General features: G+C 41.2%; 1 protein-coding gene across 3 annotated transcripts in view; it reads left to right on the top strand.

Moving 5' to 3' along the window:
* RIMBP2 (RIMS binding protein 2) overlaps positions 1 to 22,848 on the top strand; it is a 250,479-nt gene that overhangs the window by 64,693 nt on the left and 162,938 nt on the right. For all 3 annotated transcript variants that reach the window (XM_018576485.1, XM_018576484.1, XM_018576486.1), the window contains one exon: positions 9,324 to 9,464. In XM_018576485.1, coding sequence (XP_018431987.1) covers positions 9,324 to 9,464 — 141 coding nt within the window. The remainder of the gene's footprint in view (positions 1 to 9,323; positions 9,465 to 22,848) is intronic.

Genomic DNA, 22,848 nt, shown 5'->3' with positions numbered 1-22,848 from the left:
TCAGATCTATATGTGTGTTATAATTCAGTATCCAGTAATCCATTGGTCTTTGCGGTTTCATTTACCAGTTGAGCCAACTGTCTGAAACTATTTAACAATATTGTCCAGTCATCTAATTTTGACATAAGAAAATCCTTTTTGTCTGAAGTTTTGTGTGTCTTGGCAGGGCGTTGTAGGCAGTAGTATACTATAGTATATTTAGTTACACTTGGGATCAGACAATATTAGCAGCCAAGTAGGTCTGCATGCCAGGTTATGAATAAGTAAAGACCCAGTGCAAGGGCCTCTCATAGAAGAGAGAACAATACACATCTCAATACATACTGCAGAAAAGGCTTCTTATTCATAGTATACGGTATGCATTGGTGACTAGATATATATAACCAGTTCTTTTAAATGGTCAGACTGCCTCAAACTTATATTTCAGAGCACTTTAAAAATAGCATTATCTACTTCTTCCTTTACTTTGTCAATGTCCTCTATCCCTGCTCTGTGCACATCCTGTAGACTGGTGTAAAAAAGTCACCAGCACGACAGAGGCTTAGACGTCAGTGTAAATCCATTTATTGATGTCAGTCATCACTCAGTGCCATCAAGCGCTTTTGGGGCCACGCTGGGTCCCCTTCATCAGGGTAAACTCATGTTTACTTTGTGCTAGGATTTAGTTTAAAGCTGGAAAATTGTCTAAATACAAGAATCATGTGTATTCTTACTCCTGGTGAGTTTTGCGTATTTCTTCCTGATCTGTGCAGTAATTCGGTGTGAAACTTTGCAGGAGCTTCCTATAATAAAGACCGGTCACTGCTGCACAGGACCTGGTAGGTGGTGCACGTGTGTCTCCCCCTGGCAGGTGTCACCCGAGTGCAGTCTGCACCCCCACATCCCTTCAGTGATGCTGCTCTTAGCTAGACTTGACTTTAGTTAGCATCATGCATGCAAACTAAAGTTAATGTTAAACAACATAACTTGTATTAAGTTATCAGATGCCTATGGAACCCCTAATATTCCTGCAGATGCAGACTTTTTGAAAGTCCTGTTTGCCTAAGCATGGGTATGCCATTCTAGCCTCTGATATGGCAATGTAGAAGTGGTTGTAGCTATTCATATACTAGTGCAATATTGAAGGCACGATCTGTCATGTGTTAGTGTTTGTTGTTCAGTGGTAGATATAACATTAGATTGATTGTATTACTTTGACTGATATTAAAGATTTACTTAAAAGCTTATCTCCGGGGGAAAAAACAAAAAACTATCCTTGCCGTTGTGCTACCTCTACACTGCAAGGGTTGACTTACTCACTGTATGTCTAGGGGAGCTGTGTGAAGGACTTTTACTAACCTCATCCCAGCACCCATGGCAGTCGGCGCTCACCTCTCTCCCGCCCACTCTGGCTTGTGGACTGTCCCTTGGCGTCCTCACATATATAATGCAGGATTATGGGCCCATCATTAGATGTGATGAAGTCATCGGCCTCGGACTGCCGGAGTGTAGGGGTAAAGAGTCTGCAGGTGCCGGTCTTGAAGCCTGGTAATCTGCAGTGTGTGGGGGGTATCTTTTTTTTTTTTCTCTGAATTTTCCATTCTGCATATTCTTTGGTCAGTGACTCACACAGTTTTATAACCAGAGGCAGCAAGGCAACTAGTATTCTTAGAAGGAAACCAGCCAAAGTAATACGCCAATGCCAATGAGAGAGTAAAGGCAATCCAAGATTTAATTTCTCTTACTCTCTTAGTGCAAAGCAGAATAGCGTACAATGACCTATGACAACCAAGCAGAAGGAAGAATAGGCCAACAGGTAGACAGGGAACTTTGGTTTGCTGACATTGCTGTCTTCAATGTTATAATCTCGCATATCTGGGAAGCTTAGCAATGTGCTTCCCACTTAGCAGCCCTGGACACAATGGGAAATCTCTTCTTGTCCAAGTGGAGTAGAAATTATGATTGGAAATCTTTGTCAGTTGTTTTCTTGTAAACCACAAACATTGGCTGTGCTTGTCTGTAAAATTGCAATAGTGAAGCCTTATGTGATCCTCATCATGAGGAAAAGATCACAAACTCTTCCTCTGATATGTTCCCAATTGACACACTGTGCTCTTTCAAAGTTTATTGAAATGCCAACCACAGAAAGGTCAGGATTAAAGCTTGCCTTAGGAAAAAAAATAAGTGGTACAGGAGACAAACATAAAGGTGTTTTTTAGGTTTCAGTTTGAATCTGTGTGGGAAACATTTTATACTCTGAATTCTTAAAGAATTAGTGAAATTTCAGACAAAGCCCACTTCCCCTGATCTAACAGACCCCTCTATCCCCCTCCACAAATATATACTTACCTAGATCCGACACAGCCTCCTGTATTTGCTAACAGCCCGCACCGCAGTTAGACTCTGTGCAGTAGAGCCCCATAGAAGTCTATGGTGCTTGTTTTCCAGACAGGAGACAGAGCTAGACAGGCCTCTTAAAGTCTATGGGACTCTACCGAACAGAGAAGAGAGAGAGAGCGGCTTGTGGCTCGAGATGTAATTTATCCACGGGCATTGGATAAAAGTCAGTATACATCTGTAGAGGGGGAGGGTGGGATCTGTTTTCTTTTCAGGGGAGGGGGACACAAAAGATAAGTGCCCTTTGTTTTAAAGTTATTGTAACCTTTTACTACAAAGTACACTGCCTGTCTAGAAAAAAAAGTCACACTCTGTAATATTTCTTTGGACCTTAGCTTTGATTACAGTACACATTCACCATGGCATTGCTTCGATAAGCTTATGCAATGTCACAACATATTTCCATCCAGAGTTGCTTTAATTTTTCATCAAGATCTTGTAGTGATGATGGGAGTCGGACCACTGTGCAATCTTCTCCAGCACATCCCAAAGATTCTCAATGGAGTTAAGGCTCATGCTCCCTGAGCCATTCTTTCACAATTTGAGTCCAATGAATCCTAGAATTTTATCTTGAAAAACCTGATCATTAAGTATATTCAGCTAGGCAATTGGCCTCATTTTTTGGACACATAATGTTGCTGAACCTAGACTAATTATACGTGGAAGGATGAATTACCCATTTGCTTAGCTAAATCCAAGCGGTGACTTTTGTTTTGGACAGGCAGTGTATGTATGTCCAAAATTAGGTGCACCATGAAGAGTTTATAAACCAAAAATGACTGGTAAACCCACAGGTGCTAATTTTTTTTACCACTCCTTTTTTTACTGGCTTTAAAAAAAACAAAAACAAAAACAAATGCAATAATTCACTGGTGGGATGAAAGATTTTGTGCAGTATAACTCCACTTTTAGTAGTTCAATAAATTTAGACCTTATTCATGCGAACAGCCAAGGCTGTTTTTTTACTACCCCCCTGCAAATTTTAAACAGCATATTGCATTTGGCAGGCACTGGCGCTTTCCAAACAAGATAATTGGAATCAATAGGACTGTGCCACAACTGTGTGTACACATGGTTGTGGCACAGTATTGCAGTAGCAAATCCCCTTTGAGGAAAAAAAGGATTTCAGGAGGTGGCAATATTGGGCTGGGCAGTCACAGCTCCACCTCCCTCTAAAAAGCAATCCACCACCATTTGCTTTTCAGAGGAATGGTGGAACCTGCCATCCAGCTGGACAAGGGCCTAAAAGAAGCAAAATAAGGGACAACTAAGGAGGAAAGAGGGACGGGGGAACTGGTCCTAGAAGATGGACAATCACTCCAAATAAGGGACAGTTGGAAACTAAGATAAATGACAGCTGATCACATGATCTACCCCATATGTCACTTTATTTGAAAACTCAGAACCTGTTCCATTTCTTGATTCTCTGGGTTTGCTGTGACATTTCACACAGTTTCTGTATCCCATGTTAAAGCAGGAAGGGTAAAAGTGAATTGTTCTTCTTTTTTTGGGTAATATGTTCTTTAGGAATGAATGGTAGCCTACAATAACATATGGTAATGTCAGTTTACTTCATGATGGGAGTAGACTTTTATTTGCCTTGCTATAACACATAGAAATAGCACTTTAATGCTTGGTAAAAATGCACAGGTGAAAAAACTTGCAAAAATGTAAATCATAAATCTGTGTTGTGTGTTTATTTTTTATCAGATCTTTGTTTTTTCTTTCAATTCCTCATTTTCTAGTGGGTCCATGCATTCTCTCTCTCCCCCCCCACCCGCCCTGCACGGTTGCCGCCAGCAGCTAAGTGGCTGCTGTGGAGGCACCCGTGGATGTGCGTTCCCAGCCGTTGCCGTAGTAGTTGCGTGTGTCCATAGACACGAGAGGCACTGAAATTACAATTCCTTTCCCCTTTCAATGGAAGCAGTAACTTGACAGCCTGCCTTCTAATGTAAGCACACAGCAGGTGTTTGTAAGCTGTTACAAACTGACTAAAAACTGACTAGTCTCTGTTGTGGTCTTGGGGAAAAATTACTTCAAAGCACATGCAGCTAGAGAGGTCAGAAGTTTTAAAGCTCTTTTACTGCTTGATAAGAACATATAAAAACATTAATATCCAGAGTCTGGGCACAGGTGCACTTTAGTGGGGAGTGGTACTTACTGTACTATTTAACCCATTTATAACCCTCCAAATGTCACATTCATTCTACAAAAGCCTTTACTGTAAACATGTGCTAGTCTAAGACCCCATTCACACAATGGCATGTGTGCGCATGCAAAAAGCGCAAGTCACACTTGCAGTGACATTATTTTTTAAAACCGTATAAACCAAAGCCCAAAGACACATGGTCAAAAAATGTGCCAAAGCTAGAAGCTCGAACAACTGCATTTGTTTCTTTGCCGCCTTTGTCATGCATAGGGCAACCCATTAAAGTGAATGGACTGCCCTAGGTGGATGCACAATGAACACGGCAAAACACAGTGTACGTTCATACTCTGTGAACATGTGCATGGGGCCAAGCGTAGTGAATTATTGTATTTAATACATAAAATTTGATTACAAATATAAAGGATATGGAGGATTACTGTTCATAGTGTCGATCTTGTGTTTTTACAGCCCCCGTGCCTGGCCTACTGGGCAGTTAATGTGAGGAAAGGGGGACAGGTTCAGTTGTGGAAAAGTTAATATCTGTGACTTAATATGCCTTTGATCTCCTTTCTAACTTAAACAGTTTGTATGTACAGTGATCAGTGATAAATGTAAAGACTTCATTGTGCCATTGATTACAAATCACTAGAACATTGCAAAGGCCAGTGCTCCTTACACAAATACCATTATAACGTGCCAGGTGGTATTACATCAATAATATGACAGAACAAACAAAACATTGAACAAAGCAGGACAACTGATATGTGTACAAGGAATTAAGAATGGCATGATCGGTTTATTATGTGTAGAATGATACACTGCGACAGAGCAAAGGAATATCTGAGATGGGCTGTAATCATATACACAGAAATAAATCTATGTGAAAATTTGAGTGTAAGTAAACTTTTTTTGGTGATGAAAAGTTAAGTAAATAAGAGTTGGGTTTGGATTGCGCTAAGGCCTTTGTGATGTTGAAAAGTCCTCTAGCTGACAACGCGCATGAGTATTCTTTTAGTGAAGATATGCTGAGAGTTTCTAGAGTTCCTGCTTTACTGGTTCACATTTGAGCGATTTGAAAGGTTTTCTAGTAGATTTTCTGGAGGTTTCTCACTGTATCCTATATCGGCACTTCACATTTTAGCGTTGTGCTGTATGTGGTAGTTCAGTAATAATGAACTGCCTCCAGAACTTTTGTTCAGGTGGATGTGGGGACTTGAGATGAGAATAAAACCCAGCATAATATGTAGAAAAAGTGAGTAGAGAAAGATTTAATTTGAATCTGAAAAGAATATTTATAAGCAAAGTATATAAAATTTAATTGACTGTGAACATTCCGTAACGTCAGTCTAAACTCATTTTTTGTTTTGTTTTACAGGTCTATTCACAAAAGGGTGAAGAGTTGGTAGAAGTCAGGAGAAGTGAACAATCTAGGACAAAATAGCCGATTTGGAAAAATTCTCCAATTCAGCTCACTCCTAGATTGTTCCCTTCTCCTGCCTTCTCCAAACATACTGACAGACACACACAACCACAGACACAATCTCACACACTCAGTTATTTTCACACACTTACACACTCCAAAAATATTGTAATTGTTTTTAAAATCCACCCAGTCTACCTACCTTAAGAGAACTGGAGTGGATCCTCAGCCTGGGGTCCAGTGTGGGCTGCTGTGCTGTGGTGGAGCTCCATCCATATGTGCATTGCTTGTACAGCTCCCTTGCGCGCTCTGTAGAGGTGCCAAGAGCCAGAATGTTGCATCACTCTGGTCCAGGCACCTCTACCGGACACGCAAGGGAGCTGTAAGCAATGCACTTATGTCTGGAACTCCCTCATGGCCATAACCCTAGCCAACCCCACCTTAAGCTGACACTCGGTGCCGGGCAGCATATTTTGAGTGGCTGCTCGGCACGAGAACTGACAGTGCTGCGCTAGGGGGAGGCTGGGGAGCCTCTCACCTAGAAAAGTGCAAGGCACGCGGCAACCCACTGAACACGGGGTCGCGATCCACTTTGGGCCATGACCCACCAGTTGAGGACCAAGGCTCTAGATTGCCATGCAGGAGATCTAACCATGGCTAACATTGTTCATGGTAGACTCTCCGATCTTCCATTCATATATCCTCTTTTCAGTCAGAATATAAATCAGATAGGTGCAATAGCATTTTCACTTTGGTTAAGTATGCTTGCAGTGTCATATTTCCTAATTGCCTTTTTAATTATAATGAAGGCACTTTATGGTACCTGCAGAGAGATTCTGTTTTGTTTTTTATAACACCCTGGGAGTCCTCTAACCAATTGGACCAAAATTACTGCTTATGAACCCTTCTACTGTAGGTATGCTTTTACATAGTAACAAGTTGTCAGCAGCATACCCATTGCTAGTAGCTGGCTCTCTCATGACTTAACTTCTTCACTGCTGCTGTCCTCCACACACTCGGGGCCGGTGCACACCTGTGCCATCCGTGACTGCGTGGCAATCGTGCACGATACTGCGCGAATAGCCACATGGTCACAGAGTCGCCCATCACCGACGATTGTAAAGCGCTGCGCAAACTGTTGGCGCTATATAAATATGTATTATAATAATAATGGCACCCCAGTCGCACCGGGTGGATCGTATGTTTTCCCGCCGTGATTCTGCCGGTGGAAAAAAAGTACCTGTTTTCTGCGATTGCTGCATAGAAGAACCCCATTCAGATCAATGGGGCCGCGCGGCAATTGCTGTCTGCAATTGCGCATAACTGCACGATCCCCGGGACAAGCGTCCAGGACCGCTCAGGTCTGCACCGACCTTTAGAGACATTATTTTCAGATGCATGTCAGTGTCTTTCTGTGGGCCCTATCAGGGTAAAAAGCATGTCACAGCCTTGTCTTGAAAATCAGAAGTGGATGCCAGCTAATAAACGTCCTCAGTGCAGTAGATCAGTGCCATTGCAGAAAAGTTCTCCATTGTTCTTTGTGGTTCTTTAGTAAAAGTTCTACAAATTTAATATCAGAACAGATTTTAGGTTGTCTGATGATTGACAGATGTAGATATACAGCAACTTAATATTTCATATCTTCATTCTGTTGAAAAACAAAAATGTTGATATTACATTAATGATTACTCCTAAATGTAAAAAAAAGTATGCAGGTGGCAAAGATATTCCTTATATGTGTAATCATTATATGGTAAAACTAAAGTAAAACAGTCATCTACAGAGCATCTGCTCCACCCTTTTTGCTACCAAAATACACTGCAAAAGTGTGTACCAAGGACACTCCACTGAAGACCGGAGGTGCAAGTACAATGCAGTTTATTTGCTTTCAAAACGATAGATAACACGAAATCCAACATAAATAGCTTGCTGTAGCATAACAGATAGGGGCTCACCAATCCTCGAGTTGTCACGTACACTCAAGGTGTCCCAGTCTTTTAACAAGTCTCTCTCGCAGCACTGCTGCTCCGGCCTCAATCTTTAGGGCCACTGTCTGGTTCCTCCAGACAACAGCAATAACATGCCAATCCTCTCAATATGGTTCACAAACCCGCAGCTCCCTGCTGCCCTGGCCTCCACACTGACTCCGGGGTGGAGCTCTCCTGACTCACAGGTGGGGGCCTTGAACACATCCCAGCACACACTTCATGAGGGATGTAAACAGGTGCACAATCAGGTGCTGGTCACCACCAAAGCATGGACCCAGGAATGGAGATTTCTTCCCACCCAGAGCTCTAAGAAATCTCCTGGCTCCAGGATCCCAACCTTGATCCAGAAAACCCAGAAAGAACTGAAAAGGCAGTTCTCTCCTGGTACCAGTAATGTCTTCCTGGAGCCACTCAGCCCCTCTGGCTGAGAACCCTGTGTGACTTTGAGGCCACCTAACACCGTGGTATTGCCTCACAATGCCACAAGTGTTAATATAACACCCAAAGCGTTATTTTATCACGGTAAGAGATAAAATAAAGCTGTGATGTTAAAATAAGACCAACTTAATGTACACATATCATCACATATAAACTGGATATACAATACCTATTCCAGCTTTTATGAATTGCATGTTTCAGCAAGCAAAATAAAGGGCTTCATGTATAAAACGTCCACCCAGTATATACTTATGAGTGCCATACAAACAGCAACTGTCGGGTGATACACTGGGTGGAAGTTTTGCATATGAACCCCAAAGAGTGGTAAAAGAAGAACTTCTACTCTCATAACACTGGGCTTTGTGAATTGGCCCTATTATCTCTAAAACAATTTGCAGCACGTTGTCCATAACATTGTTACCATTTGTTATTTTTGTATGTAAAACATAGCTTGGAGCATAGGTGGAGTGTTTATGATGCAGGTATTCGAGGAACTGTTGCGGGATCCTCTGATACACAATACAACATGCTTTATTGAAATTAACTTTGCAACCAGCAAGAGTGTCAAGATCAGCACTTCAATTATTATAACAATAGTTATGTGTAAAAATTGATGTGTCAGAGGAATACCAAGGCATCTGATGAAAGGGCATTGCTCTAAAATGGCTTTGTAATAAGCCATCAAAAAACAAAATATAATTAATTTGGTGTTTTTCACAGTAATCTATTCCCTCATATCATATTAAAATGTGAGTTTAGACATTATGTGTGTGAATTTATATGTAAGACTGGAAATCCAATGTCAGTATTCACTGGAATTTTTTTTTTTTTGCGAAGAACCTTGTACTTCTAATAAGATGGTTATATACAAAAACATGTTTCTTTAAACTATTCTTGTTATGATTTATAGCTTTTATAGCCCTTAGTAACAATAATTTAATTCTCTTATCAGTTCCGAAATGATCTCCAGTGCCTGCCACCATCTGTGCAACACCGAGCATACAACCAGATCCATCTCCTAGAGGAGAAAACTCGATCCATAAAAGCCGATGTCTCTTCGGTATATCCAGAGAAGGTTCAGTGGAGATTTCTGGTAAATTCATTTCTGTAATTGCTATATGTTTGGTGAACTGACTGTTTGTCAAAACGAGATGATTAGGTAAAATAGATTGCTACTTCTGGGTCTGTCAGTTGCCCAATTTATGTGTTTCCATTCAGAATAATTATCTCCTGCGTCTGGGAACAGAGTATTATAAAAGAGCCCCAGTATCCATTCAGCTTTTTGTTATTTCTGGATTTTTACAGCATTGTCTTCTTAAAATATTGTTTATGTATTCAAAAACAAAACATGGGTTTGCACCTTTATACAAGGAGAGGCCAGATCAAAAAATGTATTCCTTTATGACCCAGTAGCCATTCTTGCATCCAAATCTGCTGGTTGATAAGAGAGATAACTTTAAATTATAGAACCACTCATTCCCATTTGAATACAAGTTTTAGAGCTTGGTAGCCATGGCCTGTAGAAAGTTCAGCAGGAGACTGATTGGTTAGCGCACTCCTAGGTTGGTGTGGTGAATGGTGGCCAGTGTGTGGCTCCTTTTGTTGTTAGACCGGGGTGTCTAACTGTATCAGACTGAACAAAGAAAAGAGAGTGCAGGAGCTCAACTGCCTGGCGCCAAATGTGTGGATGGGGAATATTCAAGGAAAATAGGTGAATCAAGGTGAATGGATGTGAGGTGGTGGAAGAGATGTTAAGCACTTACAAGTGATGGAGAGTAAGGACGAACTTTGTTATTGCTTCCCTCCCACATCGGTATACGACCGGGATTCCACGCAAGAATCAAGACACGCAACAAAGGGATACAAAGGGTGCAAAGACAATAGACCACTAGCTAACTTGGCAGACCGTGGTAGAAAAATAGATGTATAAGCACTTACATGTAATTCATGGGACCAGAGGATGGACGGCCAGTGTGGAGGATTCGGACACCCGTGATGTGTGCCCAAATCTGACTGGTGTAACGCCTGGGGACGTGCATCCACAAAGGGAGAGAAGGCTGTAAGCGAGGAGGGGGGGAATGGGAGCTCAGTCCGTGGCACCGCTGTGTGAGTCTGGGAGCTGAGCGGTATGAGGGAGAATCGGCGGTGTCAGATGCAGGCTGAACAGCTGTGGCCGCGGCTATAGATACTGGTGCTCGGTCTCTGTCAGCGCAGACTGGGGCAGTGTGCGGGAGCCGGTATCTGGAAATGTCTGCTCGTCAGTCAGATCTGTGATGGGATGAAGGTCGTAACGGGAAAGGAGGGCGGAGAGCAACGCGTTTCGAGGTATCCCCTCTTTTTCAAGCTCAGAACATTTAAAAGGAAGTCATTAAATAAAAATCAATGAATTAAAAATGCATTGCAGGACCATTATTGTTCATTACTCATCATGGGGGACACTCTTTTATCCTTGGTCATCATGGGAGACACTGGATGGGTGGGGGACAGATGTGTTTTTAATTCCAGTGTACTGACACTAAAAATGGTCATAAAGAGCATTGGTTTGTGATGTTTTATATTATGGTCAGAATTTCTAGTTCTTCATTGAGTCCTGTTGGAACAAGGGTGTTGAGTCTATAAATCCAAAAAGTCTCCTGTCGACACAACCTCTGAAATCGCTCTGCTGGGGAAAACCGATCAGGAATGTGTTCAATGGCGAACACGTGTAAATCCTGAATTTGTTTGCCGTGTTTTGTGGCAAAGTGTCTGGGAACACTATGTTCGCAATCGCCATCGGCAATGAAGCGTCTATGTTCACCTATCCTCTTTCTTAGAGGGCGGATGGTGCGGCCGCACCATCCACCCTCTAAGAAAGAGGATAGGTGAACATGGACGCTTCATTGCCGATGGCGATGTTCACCTATCCTCTATCCGCCGGCTAGTGGTCTATTGTCTTTGCGCCCTTTGTATCCCTTTGTTGCTTTACATTCACAGGTTCTCCTCCTGTTCCCCAGGGCTGCATGCTTTTCAGTTAGCTTCCCGTTCTTAGGGCCCCCATCCGAGAGCGCTGTTTATGTCTTTTTGTTTTTTAATAACAAAGTTATAAAAAAACAGTCCCCACGACCACATTATCAGAAGTGTCCCACCATAGTACACCACAGGTCATCACCACTGCGTCCTTACTCTCCATCACATGTAAGTGCTCAACATCTCCTCCACCACCTCAAATCCATTCACCCTGATTCACCTATTGTCCTTGAATACTCCCCATCCACACATTTGGAGGCAGGCAGTCACGCTCCTGCTCTCTCTTTTCTTTGCAGCCATGGCGCGTGCAAGTTATGGAAATCAAGGCTTCTAAAGAGCAAAGCTTAGACTGTAGTAAACTCAGGCTAATCAGATTTCAGTAAATGGGCCACTAGGGACCAAGGATTTGAATGTAGAGTAAGTTGCATGGCTTCCTCCTTTGTGTTATGTAAGAATATTTGATGGGGATGACGGTCATTTTTAAATACTTTCTTTTTTACAAAGGCAGTGCTGTACTGTGCAAAGTATGGGTGCATTTAGTTGCTATTAAATACGCCATAATATAAAAAAAACTAAATATTTAATCATCCTTGAAAGTGTATGTAAACCCTACACTTATTTGTTTACTTTAAGGTCCCATTCTGATTGACGGTCCAATAAGGTCTGCCTGTCAGTTTTTCAGGCGGACCTGATTGGATGCCCAATGTAAGTCTATGGGCAGCCAGATCTAAAGGGACGGGCGTCTCTTTAGATCCGGTTGCCCCTGGCTCCGGACCTGGTCATGCTGCATAGGGGGTAATCTTATGTAAATGGACACAGATCTGTTTACTACCGATCCCCCATATACCAACATGGGGTCCTGTCAATTAAATGATTTCCTCCATCCCAAGATAGAGGAAAAAAACTGTATGGACACGGATGTCACAGTGGTGACATCCAATCCAGAGCGCTTCAATCAGGAGAGGATCTGTGCACAGATCCCTTCCTGATCGGATAGTGAGAAAGGGAACTTAGTCTGTTGAATATACCATTGAGAGCAATTTGTCATATTTTCTTGACAGGTGCATAAAAAAACCCCTGTTGATTCTGCCAGAAATCTTGTAAGTTGCTAACTTCCTGTGTTTAGGGTTGCCACCTTTTCTTCGAAACTCGAACACTCTAGCGACACACAGACATTTTTTTGGGAGAATGGGTCGTGGCTTATTCATATGTAAATATCACAGTCAGACTATTTCCAGTGGGGGGCCAGTAGCCCCTATCTTAATTTTGGTTGACCCTGTCTGTCTGACATCTTATGTCCAGGTTTAAGTTGCCATGAAACCCGGACACAACATTTAAAACCCGGACTGTCTGGGTGAATCCTGGACAGGTGGCAACCCTACCTGTGTTCTCTGTCACTGCTGACTGTTATCAGTTAGCATTGCATATAATGGTAGTGTTCTTATAGAACATATCAATAAGCCTGTAATGCTGGCAAAGAATATTGCTACGTTATCTACCTGGTCGCCAGCATATAATAGTAACTTATTCAATCACTGTGATGGTGGTCCGTAAAGTTTGGGACAAGTGTATGGTATTATGAAGAGACTGGAATAGACTTCACTATAACTAAAAGTGTTGTTATATAAGTCACGGGATAATCGGTTAAGATCAAAATGACTCACTATGAAGTTTAATCAGTTAAATGCATTTACATAATTTTGTGAGATCTTTGATCCTGAGAAATGTATGCTAAGGTTTTCGTCAAGATATTTGCCCTTAATTCCCCAGCCCTGATGAATAGAAATAAATGGAAAGGAATCATCTAATTTACATTGTCGTGACACCTACATTACAGACACATGGAGTCAGTTTCTGCAAACAAAGGATATTCTTGTTATTCGTCTGTCATTAATCTGCTATGTCCATAAACAAAGCAAAGACAGAGTTCTGTCACCTCTTAGTTACTTAGTGACGGTGGAAAGTGACGCTGACTGCGGCTGCTGATAAACAGGCGGCACGGGCTGGAACGGAAACACAAGTGCAGTCTGTCGTAAAATAGATTCTGATAAGAGACATTTTGAACCTGTGTTGCCAAGTGCCCTTAACCCAATCAGTGCTTTCAAATGTATGCATCATTCAATCACTTTTCTACTTTAAAGCTGAACTCTAGACATATACAAAAGAAACAAATAAGTGAAGCTCTTTAGACTTATTATTTAAGCTGCTGTCAGTCTGTACAGCAGAGCTGGCATCAGAAGCAGTACAAGGAGCCAATCAATTCATGCCCTGGCAAGAAATATGCTGACAGGATGAGAAAGCAGAGTGACAGAGATGGGTGCACTGTGCTGCTTCTCCTTTCGCTGTCTAGTCACAGGCTGGGGCGGGTCCAGGATGACCTGGGCTCAGAAGAAGTGGGTTGAATGATTCTAGCAATCAAACTAAGGACATCTAGTGGTGGAAAAAAGTACTGCAGGGGGAATTTCTGGTGAACAATGCAGCAAAATCTGGTTTTATTGTACCTGTCACTGGGCTATTTATTTGTATCTTCATGTTTTTGGCTGAGGTTCTGATTTAAATGTATAATATCTAGCTTGAAGCTTGGTAGTTTTCTTTTTCAGTTTATAAGATTTACTATTTCTTAGAGCACCGTAGCCATTATTAGACTGGCATTTAAAAACCTAGTACATACATCCTTGCGGGCCCTGTAGAACCGAAAATATATTTTCTTGCTTTATAATATGTAATCAGAATTGCATTCAGATGAATGTCTGTAAATACTTAGACCAAAAATGCAACAAGTAACTCCAAATGGAAACTGCAAGTTTCAGTGTATGGGTACATAGTAGTTTTACTACACATTGAGATAAATGGAGCTGCTAAGGACAAAAAGGACAACGAAACAATGTAGGACCAGAACAGGGAATCTAGAGAAAGACCAGAAGCGGAGATATCCAATGTGGAAGTAATCTTGATGTAGCGTGCTAGTCCTGTTGAATGACATAAGAGAACTTATTTAAAATGTGTTGTAATAATCAGTGGTTCTTACAGTATGTTATAAAAGCAATCATCTAGGTCAAAACAGTATTAATATGTTACATCCTAAGATAAAGAACCTTTGAATTACAATGATAGAGTCCTTAGTCAAAAGCATGCACTGTTAACATTCACAAGCATACATGATATGTCTTTCATAATAAAGGACAGTACAGACATTGGGCGGAATTTATCAAAACTGGAGCAGACAAAAACTGGAGTTGTTGCCCATGGCAACCCATTAGCTTCTATCTACCGTTTGTTCAGTTAAGATTTGCAAATGAAAGAGAGAAGCTGATTGGTTGCATTGCAGAACTGCTCCAGATTCTGTCTGCTCCAGTTTTGATAAATCCCCCTCAATGTCTTTAAACAATACCCAAGTGATCTCATTATTGCAGTGCAGGACATCACCTAGAGCTAGAGTAAACAATCTCAGAATTAGATTATTTTCAAATTAAATCAGTGCCTAACATAATAAGTCTATCATTAAGGCAACAGCTTGTTTACCCAACAATGCAATATCACCAAATATATCCTACTGAACACTACATTGTTTGATAAAGATACCCCTAGGAAAGTTGTGCTGTCGGGTTCCAGTGTAAGAATTTGATTTTGCAGCAAAAAATAAGTGGGTGTGCATTGTTGACGGTACTGGGAAAATCTGTCAGGAAGAGGAAGGAAGAGGGTTTTACTGTGTTGAACTGGTTGCACCTTATTTAAAATTGGGTCCTCCTACATCATAGCAGTGAGTTGGATGTTCAGTGGTAATGTTGGGAAATCTTACATGTGCCACCAGGCGATCTGATCATCACTGCACTCTGAGCTTTCAGCATGATGTCAAAAGCCCAACACCAGGACAATTTTATATGGTCCTTACTTGTCGCCACAAGATATCCTCAGTCTTCTGTATTGAATGGCACTGGGACATATTGTCATGTGCAAAGTATAGAAATAGCCAATGCTGGCCCCCTTTTTAAAATGCATCACAGACCTAAAACAAGTATACTGTAAACAAGTGTCAAAAGAGGTCAGTGACTTAAAGATGACCTTTACCCTTATCTTTAAAATAGCTACAAACGCCTTTAGAAATGTTTAGTAATGGCAACCTACAAACAGAGGCTTTGTATTCATTGCATACCTTTTCTCTTTTCTTTCCCATTCCTCTCACAGTGGCCATGTTAACTAAGGGCAGGTTACTAGATCTCCCTTTGCTTCCTGCAACTTTTGGCGCATCTGATTAGGGCATGTGACCATGCACATCACCCCAGGGGAGGAAAATGCCTTTCTCTGAGATGTCATGAGATTACAAATGAGATTTCCCAGCAATGTTCTTCTGATGTAACCTTCCCAGGATGAAGCACTTGGGCACATTACATCATTTGTGCCAAAATGGACCAGGAAGTAGATGAACCCTATTTGTAAGTAAACGAAAAACAAGGAACCCTCTGCAGTTTCTACTGTATTTTGACAGCGGCCACTGTCGGAATACCCGAACGGAGCTCAGAGCTGATTGTCTGCTACCTCTGTTCGGTGGAGAATTATCCAACCTGCTACTTTGATCAGCTGATCGAGGGATACTCACACAGCAAATGTTGTCCACTTCATCAAGAACCCAATTAAATTTGCTGTGTTTATAGCCTACTTTAGAAAGCATTGTAGGTAAAGCATGAATATAACAGCCTGGAAAATAACATTCTAAAATTGGTGGTCAATAATGGCAGCCTACATAGTTCTCTCATGACAGGGATCCATTAATATTACCCACCTTACACACAGCTGTTCTCTGTGGAAGGCGCTGCTCTCCATAAGTGCACAGGACACCCTTTGGATACTGGTTATAGTTTCATAATGTACTTTATCTATATTCTAATAGATTAGCTACAACCCCAGACCTTCCTCCACCTGTATGTCAAGCTGAAGGGGCCAAGTGTATGTTTAAGGCTGGACTCCAACAATTACAGCATATGCAAATGGCTGCTTCTGGTTTCAGTAACAGAGAAGCCTCTCAACCGCCCTGGGCATATGCCCCCTCCACATTAACTTGACTTATAGTTAACATTTTTGAATGGAGTCAGGATGACTTTAAACTCCTATATATGGGAAATTATCAAAATCAAATAAACGGTCTTCTTTAAATGACACTAAACTCAGGAGTTAAATCTTAAAAATACATTCAAGTACCGTAACTATTAACAAAAATGTATCTTAGTTGTGTATCACTCAGCTGTAGATCCTCAAATTATCTCTGAATTGGTGCTGACACTGTCCTTCCTTCTGGAGGGGGGCTACTTTTGTTCCCCATGGTCCCTGTGTGTGTTGTAAAGTAGCCACCGCTCCAAGCTCACTCCTGTTAGACTTGTGCACCGTCAGAAAATTTGTTTCGTTTTGGAATATCAGTTATTTTGTATTTCGTAATTCGTGTCCGAAACTCAATTCGGATTCGTACGAAATACGAATTTTCGTTAGTTTCGTCACATTTTCGTAACTTTACGAACATTCGTTATGATGAAGTTAAAAAGCAAGAATACCTTTGTTAATATTGGAGTCGATGGTAGTTTTTTTAAAATCCGGAATACGAAATTCCGTTGACGGATTTCGGATCCGAATTTCGTATTTCAGATAAAAAAAAAACTACCATCAACTCCAATATATTAACAAAGGTATTTTTAACTTCATCATAACGAATGTTCGTAACGGAACGAAAATACGTTAACGGAATTTCGTATTTCCTGCCTGTATTGTAATGCAACCCTCAGCAGCAGCGGATCCGAATTTCGTATTTCGGATAAAAAAATAAATCTTGTCATGTTGTTCAACCTCATTTACAGGGGTAATATTAGTTCCCGTTTCAACGAAATTCGTTAACGGAATTTCGTATTTTGGATATAATTCGGAAACTGCAATTCGGATTTCGGATGCTTCCGAATTTACGAATTTCAGGAAATTCGTACGAATTTCGATTTGTAACGAAACGAATCGCACATGTCTAACTCCTGTGATGGACCACAATCTCATGTTTTACTCCTGAGTTTAGTGTCACTTTACATATGTTGTTGTGTTTGTTCTGGTATGTGAAATCTAGGCTTTGGGATATTGTTCACACTATATGTAAAATGAGCCAATAAATACATGTATGAAGTAACTTGTCTTCAGCAGAGACAAAACTGTCTGGATTCATCGGTTGTACAGAGGCAGCGAACAATTCTACAGGTAGTGCTGGGCTTTGCACACGTTACAACCAGTGTCATGGCTGCAATTACCAAAAATCATTACACTTTACTATGGGTGCTATACACGTCCAGGTGTTCAGAATACTTGGTTCCAAGAAGGGTGCTGTGGCCCCTACCAACAGTTGCTACATCATTACAGGGCATAGTAGTGGCATAGCGGCCAGTGGGAGAAACCACAGTGCCCAGAAGGGAACTAGGTCACATATCCAGATATTTAACTCACCGAAATAGTTATGTTATCCTTCTTCTCTAACAAGGTGCTTCTAATTGAATTGTTTTTTACTCAAGTAACAGGGTCACTTTAACAACAGACCGCTATTACAGATGTAAGCATATACAAGAGTTATTCATTTGTCATAACTTGATGATGTAATAGTGAATGAAATGTGCCCCTGCTGGAAAGTCTTTTTAGTGGAATTAGATATGTATGAGGATATGATTAGGGTAATACAGCCTGCAGAAACAGTAGTTATCAGATGTTTGAAACTTCTGCATGATTTTAAATACATTTGCATTCATAAAAACATGGAAATCCTCTTATACCACAGTGTGTGGTGAAATATGTGAATAGATTTCAACATGCTTGCTATGTCCTGGGGCACAACATCATATACATTTATAAATCACATTTCTGAGCATTTTACTGTGCTGTCAAGAATGTCTATTGCATGGATTTCATATTCCTAGTCCAAACCTTTTAAAGCTAAACTCGGGGGGGATTGTAACTAGCATTTGCTGTGGGGCTCCCCCTGCATTGCAAGGGTTAAGAATGCAAATGTTTGCCTAGGGTGGCCTTAAATGCAGTTTTTACTTAGCTTACCCCTTACTCCTCCGGCATCACTGGGGGTCTCAGCTGCCGTGGTGATGTGAGGGGTCCCTTGTGTGTTCCTATGGCTTTAAGGAGGTTGGGCTGCCTCCTGGCGAACCTGCACCCAATTTTATCTTTTGCTACATGTGCTCCAAGATGGAGACTCTCATAGGTTAGAGTTAGGACCACACTATATAGTGGTGCCATGACAAGGCCTTCACATATTCTGCAGAAGACGTCTATCTAAAACCTCTGTTTTTAACCTTAGCGGTTAGACAGGTTGTTTTTTTTTTTTGCAGCCTAGCTGGTGAGTGTGCTGGGAAACCTTTTACTGTTGTACTGTATAAAGCCCTTCCATGTGCACCTTGCTTTAACCACTTGCCATAAAGTACCGCAGCGCTGAATACTGAAAAATGGCCTGGATGTGAAGGGGGTTTAACAGTTAAAAGTTGATGAGTGCGTTTGCCATTTGTTTTGCTTGCACAATATGTAAAGCGCTGCAAAAATTGTCTGTGCTATATAACTACCTGTTTATAATAAACTTAATCTTTAAACAGAATGGGTGCTTTTACTTTATACTGGTGTGTTAACATGCATCTATTTTTGTGTATTGTGCTAAGATAGCCTCAATCAGTTGAATGGACTGTTTACCGACCTCAGCACACTAAAAAAAATATAGTTCTTTTTTGGCAATATGGCGCACAGAGTATCTTTGCTCTGTTGCGCAATAAAGCGCAGGTGCATTCTTACTGTACATGTGCACAGCTACAAACATATTTTCATGCATTAAGGTAAATGCAGTAAATTCTTATCTAATCACAACACAAAAATGTGTAAGTGTACGACCAGGGGTTTTCTCACAGTAAAAGGATTTTTTTAAAGGGTAATTCAAGTTTATATTTTAAGAAAAGATCAGATTAGAAATTGAGTTGAGGTCTTCCTTAGCTCCCATCCTTTCATTCTATATGTTGGTAAAAAAAATTATTGACAGTGATTTGTTTGGCTTTAGTATTCATGTGCAAAGTTGGAGAGTTTGCATTCAGCTGATGGATCTTTGAAGAGCAGCCTATCAGCTGTTCTGCCCATGACCTGAATTACTATATGCCTCCCAGCTCAGAGCCTTGTAGCAAACCTGATTAAGTCATTAAACTGCAGACCAGCAGGGCCTGTAAATGAATTCCTAATCTAAAGACCCAGTCTCCACAATGAAATTTCTGCCAGGAGGTCTGCTGTGTAACAGAAAAAAAAAAGAAACAATTACATTCCCTAACTAAATATACTTTAATATGTCCCTATACAGGCTGGACATGAATCCCTAAATCAAATTAATCTCGTTAATGAGGGCCATTTGATTTGGCTAAAATGATGTTCCCTAATTTATTGGAGTCTCTTGCATTAAATAGGATTTACTGTGGCAGGAGTATTAAGGTTTCCCTCCCATGTGTATAGAGAGTGTCAGAACAGGGTTTAACTCTGATGTGTGGGGTATATTGAAGCTGAAGGGAATTCTGTGCTTTCCCCTGACACTTTCCTGATCATTAGGCCCCCGCATTTGTGTTTAAGGGAATTGATAGTGTTTTTCCATGTATTTTCTTTATCTATGTCTAATGTTCAGTTTTTTCGTAGCTTGGTAAATATAAATTATAAATATAATCTCTACCATTTTGCAGCCAGCAGATGGCTACTGTGAGTCTGCTACTTCAGGGTTTCAGATTGCTGTTCACTGTTGAACTGTAAAACTGTAACTAAAGACATATTTGCGGGATAACAGGTTACTCTGATCACGGTTCAATGAATCAGAGAATAGACATCCCGCCTTCCTTACCAAGCAGAGATGGTGCTATTTAAAGCACCAGTCTGCAAGAGCAGTTAAAAAATGCAGACCTGATGCTGGGCTTTCCTATTAGTGCACATACTGAAGCATGGAAGCACTCTATATTAAGTATTTTATTCAACTAAAGGATTTATACGGATACTCAAACTTCCAGAGCAAGTTCAGGTTTCTCTCCAGACATTACTGTCTATAACCATTTTAAATTAAATTATAAATAGAGATGAGCACATTGATTCATGAATAGACAATTAACACATTTTTAATGTGGGCTGCACATGTGTGTAAATGACGGTATCTCTGTCATAATAACAAGGGGCACCCATAGTCCATTGCTTTTTAAACTTTGCTTGCCTGTCAGTCATTCACTGTGAAACCAAAGGCCACTGAGGGTGGGCAAGTGACGCATGCTTTTACAGAGCCTAGGTGAGAGGAGGACCCACTTTTTGAAACAGAGGGTGGGATGTTAGGTAGACTTGGAAGAGGTCCCAAGGACTCTATATGTTTATTCTAGTTTACTTACTGCCAACCGTGGTGGGTTAATCCTACAAATTAGGTTATAGGCCTAGATTACCAGCAGATCAAATTCTGAGAAGATTTGCTCATCAATGTGTGTGGGACATAGGGGTTATAGAATGTGCCCATGGTATGTGGCAGAAAGACGCCTACATCAGGCACTCCTGGAAGAGTTGAATGATGACAAGTCTCACAGAGGCTGCATAGTTGGAATGAAGCAAAGGTAGGAGATTTGAGTATAATAGCTCTTATATTGCAGGGAAAGTTCATCTCGGTTTTTTGAAGAAACTGACAGGGTGCATTGTATTAGAGAAAGACCGCATCCCTCATGGTCACTGTGCAGTCCAGTGTTGTACTGGGAAAAAGACCACATCCTTAATGGTCACTGTGCAGTCCAGTGCTGAACTTGGGAAAAAGACCACATCCCTCATGGTCACTGTGCAGTCCAGTGTTGTACTGGGGAAAAGACCACATCCTTAATGTTCACTGTGCAGTCCAGTGTTGTACTGGGAAAAAGACCACATCCCTCATGGTCACTGTGCAGTCCAGTGCTGTACTGGGGGAAAAGACCACATCCCTCATGGTCACTGTGCAGTCCAGTGTTGTACTGGGAAAAAGACCACATCCTTAATGGTCACTGTGCAGTCCAGTGTTGTACTGGGGAAAAGACCACATCCCTCATGGTCACTGTGCAGTCCAGTGCTGTACTGGGAAAAAGACCACATCCTTAATGGTCACTGTGCAGTCCAGTGTTGTACTGGGGAAAAGACCACATCCCTCATGGTCACTGTGCAGTCCAGTGCTGTACTGGGGAAAAAGACCACATCCTTAATGGTCACTGTGCAGTCCAGTGTTGTACTGGGGAAAAGACCACATCCCTCATGGTCACTGTGCAGTCCAGTGCTGTACTGGGGAAAAAGACCACATCCTTAATGGTCACTGTGCAGTCCAGTGCTGTACTTGGGAAAAAGACCACATCCCTCATGGTCACTGTGCAGTCCAGTGCTGTACTGGGGAACAAGACCACATCCTTTATGGTCACTGTGCAGCCATTCCTTCCTGTTCTTTTCACCTAGATATTGGCTGAAAAATTTGATGTGCATCCTAAATGGTCAGTAGACAAACAAGAAAAACTAGGAAGGTATGGACTGCAGAGCTATCCTGAGTTTGAGGTTAGGAGCTCAGTTCTAATGTAAAGCATGCCTGCATTGGGTGGTTGCCTATTGTAGATATGGGCATATCATTGCTTTAGTTCAATGTTCACTCTTTCTGTAAACACTTGTATTTCTCTTTTCTTTATTGCCCGATTTTCAAGGTTTTTTTTCATAATAAAACAAGAACATTTTGCTGTGTTTTCACTTGTGCTAAATCACTTTTGTACTCCTATTTTTGTACATTTTGTTTTTAATTCTTATAGATTTTAATGCATGTGTCACTATACCTATCAATACATGTTTGATGTAATTTTACATGACAATCCATGTATCTTGTCAAATGCCTTCCACCCAACTGCTATTTCTGTTATAAGCCAAGTAACGTGCAGGCTTTTTATATCTATTCATCACTCAAGTGGAGGAATATCTCTTCTGATCTTGACTCTGCTGCTGCCTACCTTGTGGTCTTAAGGTGCCCATACACCTTACAATTATCTGCAGATTTTCTGTGGTCAGATGGAAAAAGTGCAACAGATTGGCCCAGGTGGAGATTACTCCATTCACACAGTTAAAGTGACATTAAACCCTCAGATTTTTTAACATAAAACAATACTGTAATGTGTGCCTTACTGTAATCCATGGTAGTTTCCCTTCTCTTTGCTGCTCTTCCTTTTAAATCTGTATCTGTTCTCATGCTCTGCAGAACTTCTGTTTTGCAGCAGACTGCCTTGTCTCAGGAATGGATACACGATGTCTGTGTATACGTTTGTATAGGCTTGTAACCTGAGCCAGCACTACAGGAAGAGGCACTCAGCTGCAAAGGGAAGTTCTCCCCAAGCATGAGAAGACATGAGGATTTAAAAGGAAGAGCAGCAAAGAGAAGGGAATGACCATGGATTACAGTAAGGCACACATTA

This window comes from Nanorana parkeri, unplaced genomic scaffold (assembly GCF_000935625.1).
Source record: "Nanorana parkeri isolate BGI_ZX_2015 unplaced genomic scaffold, ASM93562v1 scaffold68, whole genome shotgun sequence".
NCBI classification, from domain to species: Eukaryota; Metazoa; Chordata; class Amphibia; order Anura; family Dicroglossidae; genus Nanorana; species Nanorana parkeri.
Note: the sequence above shows the minus strand (reverse complement) of the source record. Positions and strands in the feature narration are given on the sequence as shown.